We start from the raw sequence: 9,284 nt of genomic DNA on the forward strand, positions 1-9,284 counted from the left end.
TATCGTTAATATACCTATGTTCCTGCCTGGAGGTATTACTGATCCACTGCCACTAGAAACGGAAGCCCATTAAGCGAAAGCTTCTTTTATTCCGTCCACAACCATTTGAACCATTTAATTCATGTTATTTATGATCACTTGGATCAACTCTATATTTTATTTATGGTTGCTACGACACCAGTAGTTACTAGGGGGAGGTTTAAACATGACACTTGATGCACAGGATGAATATAGTGAGGATTTTTTTTTACGTTTTTGATGTATATTTTACCCAGAGATGAAAAAAGAAGACATTGAGTTGTATAAAAGAATAAGGTATTATGGATTAATTGTTGTTTCAAGAATGTGGAATATAGGAGAGAAGTTGAACAAGAATTCATGGCAAAATCTGAGCCTGTGGATTACAGATCAGTGACCAAAGTTGATTTTCATAAAGATGTAGTCCGTTTGTCTCCCAGGCCCGAACCAATGGTAGGTCTGTTAAAAATGAGTCAAGGTTTATTTATTTGGAGGATTTATTAACCTTTAAATATATTTACACTTATGACCTGCAACATATGTAAAAAAACCTGTAGAAGGTTTTAGATCTTATCATTCTATAAAATCCGTTGCAAAAAAACCTGTAACTAAAGGGAATTATCTTGATAAGTTACATATGTGGTCCACATGATTTACTATCCAAGCTCTCTATTTCCGGGTAATTTCGTGAAAGCCGCTATAGAAACTTTTGGGAAAATAGCATCAAAACCCCAAACTTTTCCCATACACCTGGGAGAATTATGCAAAAAATTGGGTTTTTCTGCAATATTTCCTCAAATTTTTCCCCAGAATCTTACAACGCTTTGGGGAAATCCGTCTACATTTTATAATAATTATCATAAAATGTATAAATTTTAAACATCCTAAATTTTCTGCAGTGTTGGGGAAATTGTTCAAAATGTATCGTTTTGACGCAATATTTCTCTACAATTGTTGACAGATATCACTGTTAAGCCTGGAGATTTATTAATAAGTACCCAAAAGTCTCTACTCATGTATTCCAATGTTTCCTGCTAAATTCACATAGTAAACGCACTGTTAAAGCTGATGATGCAACGGATGTTCTAGTTTTACAACTAGCTACCAGTAGCACCTTCTATATTCGATCGTTCCCAGTCAGATAGAAATCAGAAGTCAGACGAGAAGAGGCAGGAAAGATATATTTGATTCGTTACCAATATATCGAGGACCTTTTCTATAAGCTGGCTAATGAAACGTAGGAGCTGTGTCCCACGCCGTGTTGAAACGTGATCTGGTACGGATGCATGACCGAAAGCCTTCAGTTAAACAAGTCCACTTAAACAACATGGTCAGCATCCAATGTCGAACACTTAATGAGCTATTGATTTTGGGGAATTATTTACAGCTACAGATCACTCCCCCCCTAGTGAGGTAGTGATGCCCCTAAGACATGACCAGCCAGAAGTTTAAACCCAACGAGTTTGTCGTTGGTAAACACTCTTCTGATAGCTTGCTTCGTTTAGCAGCGTCTGGTCGTCTTTCCTTAAACTATGGGACCAAAATGTACAACATAGCAACAAAGAAATATAGTACAATGAAAAATTCCGGTTTCTTGCGAAACTTCGTCGTTCTTTTCCAGCCGTCCTGGAAAAGAGGAAAAATAGAACGTGTGGGTGCATGTCAAAAATACACTCGTACTTGCGTAGGGAAACAAGATGAGCGGGAAAAAAAATGAATAAACTAATACACTTACAAACAGCGTAAAAGCGATCGGAAAAAAAAATGGTTTTCTTTTTATATATATATATATAAATATATATATATATACGCTCAAAAAAAATAAAAATGTTTTTTTTCTATATAAATAAAAAAAATGAGCATATTAAAAAAAAATTTATAATAAACTATGAAAGTGTAATTCAAGATAAAGCTTATGTCCTACGTGCAATATTCGATAAGATGTTCTGGAAATCTTACTCGTCTTCCAGAACGCGTTGTTTTAGGTTTATCTATTGTCGTTGGCGAAGTATCAAGTTTTGTGTCGGTTGTCGTGTAGGGTACTACAAGTGTAGTAGCTGTGTTGTTTGCTTGTACCGAAGGAAAATCGACGTAGCTAGGGTTTCCTTCTAGGTACGCAGCTTTGAGTCGATCGATACTGATGCTATCGTTCGTACCGTTCTTATCGACTACATAGTACTTAGGTTCGCGTTGAAGAACTTTGAAGGGTCCTTCGTATGCTGATTCGAGGGGTCGTCGATGTGAGTCTCGACGAACGAAGACGTGTGTACTATGTCGTAATTCGGGTTGAACGAAAACATCAGTTGATTGAGGTCGAGTGTGAGCAGGTTTAACTGAACGCATAGCGTTTGTAAGCCTACTCGTGTAAGAGTTTAGATCCAAGTTCAATGAAGAAGCTGAAGGATCCACGAATTCTCCTGGGAGTCGGAGTGTCGTTCCGTAAACGAGTTGAGATGCCGTGTATCCAATGTCAGCTTTCACTGCATTGCGGATACCTAGCAAGACGAGTGGAAGAGCGTCTGTCCACTGTGAAACGTTTGAAGCTGATAATGAGGCTTTTAGTTGTCGATGAAAACGTTCTACCAACCCGTTTGCTTGTGGGTGGTAGGCGGTCGTTCGGAAGCGCGTGATTCCTAATAGTGTGGTCAGACAACGGAAAAGTCCAGATTCGAACTGGCGTCCGCGGTCTGTAGTGATGGTTGAAGGGCAGCCGAAATTCGCTACCCATCGTTCGACGAAAGCGCGAGCCACTGTTTCAGCAGTAATGTCCTTAATCGGTACTGCTTCTGGCCATCGAGTAAAACGGTCTACGCATGTTAGGAGATATGAGTATCCGTTCGAGTCGGGTAAGGGTCCTACCAAATCTAGATGGACGTGGTCGAAACGAGCGTCAGGGGTTTTGAAAGAACCTAAGGGACATTTGTTGTGTCTGATCACCTTAGATTTCTGACAGCTCACACAGGGGCGTGCCCACTCCCTCACGTCTTTATTCATGCCAGGCCAACAAAAGCGTTCGGCTATAAGTTTGACAGTTGCACGAGCACCTGGATGAGAAAGATTGTGCAAAGTATTGAAGACGTTGCGGCGATAATGTTTTGGTACAATTGGACGATCCCTACCTGTAGATGTGTCACAGAGTAAGGTTTCCTTACCTGTTCCCATCTGCCTAATACTTAGTTTAAGAGTTGTCGAGGATAACTCATGCTGAAGATCAATGTCTTCTTTTTGAAGCTGAGCGAGTTTAAGAAGGTCGATTCCTTGGAAACTGTTCAAGGAGCTAATTCGAGACAAGGCATCTGCGACTACATTGTTTGCTCCAGAAATATGTTGTATGTCTGAAGTAAACTGCGAAATGTAGTCGAGTTGTCGAGACTCTCGCGGTGAGTACTTGTCTGAAGATGAATTTAAAGAGAAGGTAAGAGGTTTGTGATCGGTAAAAAGCGTGAATTCTCTTCCTTCGATGGAATGTTGAAAATGCCGTACAGCACAATACATAGCTAGGAGTTCCCTACCGAACGTGCTGTACCTAGATTCCGCGTCTAACAACCGTCTCGAGAAAAATCCTAGAGGTTGCCACGAGTTGTTAACCCATTGTTGTAAGACTGCTCCGATTGCTGAGTCGGATGCGTCTACTGCGATACTAATGGGCGCTTGAGTGTCCTGATGAGCAAGCAGGGTTGCTTTAGCAATGTGTTCCTTAACTGTGGAGAATGCTTTACGGGCTATGTCGTCTAAACTAATTGATTTCGCATTTCCACGAAGCTGATCGGTTAACGGTTTCATAAGGGACGCGCATTTAGGTATGAACCGTCTATAGAAACTTACGAGTCCGTTAAAAGTTCGTAAGTGCTTGATCGTGGTCGGTTCTGGGTAATCCAGAATGGCCGCCACTTTGCTCCTAAGGGGTCGGATGCCTTGAGCATCAATAGTGTGTCCTAAGAAGTCTAAGGAGTTAGTCCCGATTTGGCATTTCTGAATGTTGACAGTAATGCCATGCCTTTGGAGTCGATCGAAAACAATGTCCAGATGCTTGAGATGCGATTCTCTGTCCGGACTTGCTATTAGACAGTCATCAACATACGCATGTACGAAGTTGAGACCTCGGAAGACATCGTCGATAAACCTTTGGAAGGTTTGAGCCGCATTTCTTAAACCAAAAGGCATTCGTAGAAATTCGTAAAGACCGAAAGGAGTGATGATGGCGGTTTTAGGAATGTCGTCAGGTGCCATCGGTATTTGGTTATAAGCTTTAACCAAGTCGATTTTCGAAAAGACAGTTGTACCTTTCAAGGTAGCTGTCAAATCGTGAATATGAGGCAGCGGGTAACGATCGGGAATGGTTTTAGCATTCAGACGCCGATAATCACCAGTTGGCCGCCAATCATTGCTGTCCTTTTTAGGGACCATGTGCAATGGGGATGCCCATGAACTATTCGATGGTCGAATTATCCCTAGGTCCATCATGTGGTCGAATTCGTTTTTAGCTAACCTAAGCTTCTCGGGAGCGAGTCTTCGAGCTTTCGAAAATACAGGTGGTCCTGTAGTCGAGATGTGATGTGTAACATTGCTGGTTACACAAGGTAATTTCGATTGCGATTGGTATATCCCGGGGTATTTGTCGAGTACTGATTGGTACGAGGGGTCTATGGTGTGCTTAATCGTGACTGGGGATAACCTGCAACCAGAACAAGGAGTTACGCAAACGGATAGTTTAGTGTTTCCATCTATTAACCTTCTTGAGCGTGTGTCGATGAGTAGATTGTGGTGTTGTAACAGGTCTATACCAATGATTGGCATAGAGACATCTGCAACCACGAAAATCCAGTGTATGGGTTTGCGTAAACCCACGTTAAGGTAAACGTACCTTTTACCGTAAGTAGCGATCGGCTTTCCGTTTGCCGCCTGTAAACTTAAAACAGACTCGCGAAGTCTGTCGTCGGGATTTGCTGGAAGAACGCTAACTTCTGCGCCAGTGTCGACGAGGTAGCGAACTTTCGTAGTCACATCCGTGACGTATAACAGACAGCTGTGTTCGCCGGCTACGGTTGCCGTTAACGCGTGCCGGCTGGGAAGTTTCCCGAACTGTTTTGCGTGTCACTCGATTTTGGGGTCGGATAATTGCAGGGCTTCCTGCAATTTCTAGAGGATTTACCGTACTGGTTGTGATACCAGCACCAGTCGGGGTTGTCTGTCTCTCGTGGTCGAGAGACAGATCTCTTACGTGAAACGCTCCTACGTGAGGATTTTGACCGACTACGGTCATTACGAACTCTAAGATATCTTGTAAGCGTGTGACATAGTTCGGCCATGTCAGTCGAGGTCGATTGGGGTTTTTCTTTGATAGTAAAAACCTCGGCCTTAGAAAATTTGGTGATTTCCAAGATTCGATCGGCAGATGCAGCTAGTTCATCTATGGCATTGTTTTGAAATGAAACAAACACTGCCTGCACCTGTTGAGGGAGTTTAGACAAGAAAAGTTGTCTAAATAGGCCATCATCGAAAGTTCGTTGGCCAATGACTTCTCTCATTCTAAGCAACATGTCTGTCGCAGAACCATGTTGTAAGTCGATATTGTTAAGGAGTTGGTCTAACCGTTGTCGATCAGTTAGGTCTCCGCGTTTTAAAATCGATAGTTTAAGCGTTTCGTAAGGTTCGGGAACATCACTAGTAAACATACTAGGTGTTACGTACCATTTAAACTCGCGCGGTAACGCCTTAACTACCGCGAGGAAACGTGTGCGCGAGTCCGTGATTCCGTGCATGCAAAAATCGGCTTCTGCATAGCAGAACCAGGACTCGATATTGTCGGGCCAAAATGGCGTTAACTGAATCGAAATAGGGGGAATAGACTTTAACTTAAAAACCTTGGGTGAGTGTTCCGTCATAGTAATATAGATAACGAAAAATGTCTAATTAAAATATATCCGGAAAAAAAAATTCGCGAAAAAAAGTATATCACAATATATAAAATTCAAATAAAGAATAACAATAATAATATTCCAAAATGGAACAGACTCACAGTATATTGACTTGGTGTACCAGATCACGTCGGTCTCACCAATGATGATGCAACGGATGTTCTAGTTTTACAACTAGCTACCAGTAGCACCTTCTATATTCGATCGTTCCCAGTCAGATAGAAATCAGAAGTCAGACGAGAAGAGGCAGGAAAGATATATTTGATTCGTTACCAATATATCGAGGACCTTTTCTATAAGCTGGCTAATGAAACGTAGGAGCTGTGTCCCACGCCGTGTTGAAACGTGATCTGGTACGGATGCATGACCGAAAGCCTTCAGTTAAACAAGTCCACTTAAACAACATGGTCAGCATCCAATGTCGAACACTTAATGAGCTATTGATTTTGGGGAATTATTTACAGCTACAAAGCAATTTAAATACAAAGTAGTATCATAATCTCACGATTTCAGGGAAATTTCAGGGAACTTCGGGCAAATTTTCGGATTTTTCCCAAAATTGTAAGAATATAGTAGTTTTCACCAAAGTTTCGGGAAATTTTGGGGCGAAACCTCAAAGCGTTATAAGATTCTGAAAAAACCCACACGCTTGAGTGTGGTAATGTTCTTGGCAACATATGAACTGGCTGCTTGGACACAGTACTCTGGGTGTGGTCTCACATAGTTGGAGCACAAAATTTGGAACGTTTTCTCCTCAAAGCACTTGGATGCCCGGTGAATTGACCATGACGCTCGAACAACATCTTTTCATCGAGCCAATTACGGTAGATAGCTTTCATAAACTAACCTATTAGTTCATCACATATAATAAAGCAGCGCTACCTATAGTGAGGTTTGCTTCCTGGATTAAAAATTAAAGATGCCACATGTATTTTGGGTTTGACAACGCCTTAACCAGTAACACCTTTTATGATCGAAATGTCCCAACTCAGTCAAATCAGAAGTAAAAAGCGAAGAGGCTCGAAGAAATATTTGATAAGTTATCTATATATCGTCAAGTGATCAAGCTAAGCTGGTCAGCGGTTGTAGGAGATCTGGTGCGGATGCATGACCGAGCGCCTACAGCCAGGTGGATCCATTAAAACTAATGCGGTCGGCATTAAATGTCGAGGACTTACAGAGTTATTGGTAAATAAAATAAATAAATAAAACTAATCTCTTTATATCTTGTAATTCTACCGCTGACAGTAACATTCTACAGTCATCTAAACTTTACATAGCCTACCACAAACTGATTTTCTTATGCTCATAGACACTATTTGTATTTGGAGTGAGACAATATTTTCGACGAAACCATCGATGTTACTTTCGAACCAGCATGTTTCTGGTGTTAATTAAAATCCTTAAAGGACTGCTCGAGGAAATGTTCCAAGTTCCTCTACTTTAAATAAACGTCACCCACCAAGATTTTTTGGAGAATTATTAGAATAATCTTTCACACAAGGTTACATATTACCTTTATCGCAGTGAGGTTGTACAAAATTTCCTATTCTAAAATGGTGGCGTTTGAAATGCGTTTAAAAATCAAGTGAGTGCAACAAGAAGAATGAAGCTTCAGGCTAAAATCTGATATTAATATAAAATACAGATAAGGATTTTAAGCTTGCAATTGATATACTTCTTATTCAGTGTAAGATATGAGGAATGTCAGTCATATACCAGTAAAAAGCCTGAGTTATATCCACATCTAAGTTACCTGGACCAACTCGACTAAGTTTTTACATCGGAAGTTATGAATTCGCGTCTTTTTATAGCGTAATTTATCATTTGGTTCATTAAGTCATGAAAGTACTAAACTAAAGTGGAACTTTAGTCACACAGGTGGACACGGAAAGTTCACCTAGGGGAGTTGGAAAGCCCTGATTCCAAACCAATGGTGCACATGGGCTCCAGTATCCTGAGGTAAAAAATGGCGTATGAATCAATCGTTGGTCATTGGCTGCCATGGGACTGCATCTCCTCATGGTGCTCTACTGCTTTGTGGATCAGACCTTTAGGTCAAAGGTTCCGGGTGTGGCCCTCTAAGAAAACTACTTGATCCGGTTTGAGCACTCGGGCAGTACCACAGCCCTCGCACAAATTGAATGAGATTTGTGCGGTGCATATGTATCTGGTACCCCATTGTACCAATATTTATGTGTTCAAATAAATAAATAAAAATTAGTCACACAGAATATTTTATACAGAATAATACAGTCAACAAGTATATTCATAGGTTCAAAAATTGCGAAATAAGACTTCTTTGTTGGTTTGGAGCTGAATTGTTCCGTACGTTGTTATGACAGATGTCACATATTCTTAATATTTTTAACATTTGAGGTGTAAAAATGAGTATTCAGAGACAAGAAGTCAAATAAACCTATCCTGGATGATTCCTCAAGATACTGTAGACCATCAACGTTGATGGTCTATGTCGAAATGATTGGGGGCCTACTATAGTTAGACGAGAATGGTGACGAACCAACTAGCGCTGAAGTCACACCTCGCGACCAGCCCTTACGTGGATTGAACCATCGACGCATCAAAGGATCATGGACGCTATGGAGACTGTACAACACAAAGGACGTTATTACAAGAATATATTAGTTAAGGTACAACCACGAAAGTACAGAAGTGAAAGAACAACCACTGCCGCGTGGGCCAGTCCATGGCGTATTATTGACTGGTGCGCGTTGACTATCCTTGACCTTGACAGGGATCGATGATCTGTTCGATATTCAGTGACATTTCATCGACCCTACAATACACAGCTTTGTTTAATAAGAAAACTAATGTTACTACGCAACAAGTCTGAGTTGGATAGAAAATTTAACGTAAAATAATTCCCATTCTTCATTGGCATATCTTCCATACCGACAGGCTAAAGTATTATAGTTGATCAACTTATAAGTCGCTCGAAAAGTTTTAATATATTTACTTTTTGGGACTACATTTCAGCTCACGATAATTTCGATCAACACAGCCCTTACCTAACTAATACATTTTCATTCATGGTTGGATCAGAAGATTCTTTGCTTATGATATCATACAAAGTGTTGCGAATCAACGTGACCAGTAACTATAACTAATGAGTCCTAGACATATACATAATTCAGAATCATATTTCTAGGTTTATGGAATTAATTGGATTGGTGTTGTGATATCTCTTTCAATTTCCAATCTTAGTATGTTATTTACATATTTTGGTATTTTTCTTAAGAGTTATTATCTCAGCGAATAATTCTTCAGATCATGAAATCATTGAAGGTCATAGTGGATTTTATTGATGTTCTTCTGAGTGATGAGTAG

The 9,284-nt window shown here is 40.5% G+C and overlaps 1 protein-coding gene across 1 annotated transcript; it reads left to right on the top strand.

The window, feature by feature from the left end:
* Positions 1-378: 378 nt before the first annotated feature.
* Smp_170600 (hypothetical protein) lies at positions 379-9,284 on the top strand (the record flags this gene model as incomplete). The annotated part of the gene is made up of 2 exons (XM_018795015.1): positions 379-496; positions 9,196-9,284. The coding sequence occupies 2 exons, from the start codon at positions 379-381 to the stop codon at positions 9,282-9,284; spliced, it is 207 nt and encodes a 68-aa protein (XP_018649370.1).

Source organism: Schistosoma mansoni, chromosome 1 (genome assembly GCF_000237925.1).
Source record: "Schistosoma mansoni strain Puerto Rico chromosome 1, complete genome".
Lineage (NCBI taxonomy): Eukaryota > Metazoa > Platyhelminthes > Trematoda > Strigeidida > Schistosomatidae > Schistosoma > Schistosoma mansoni.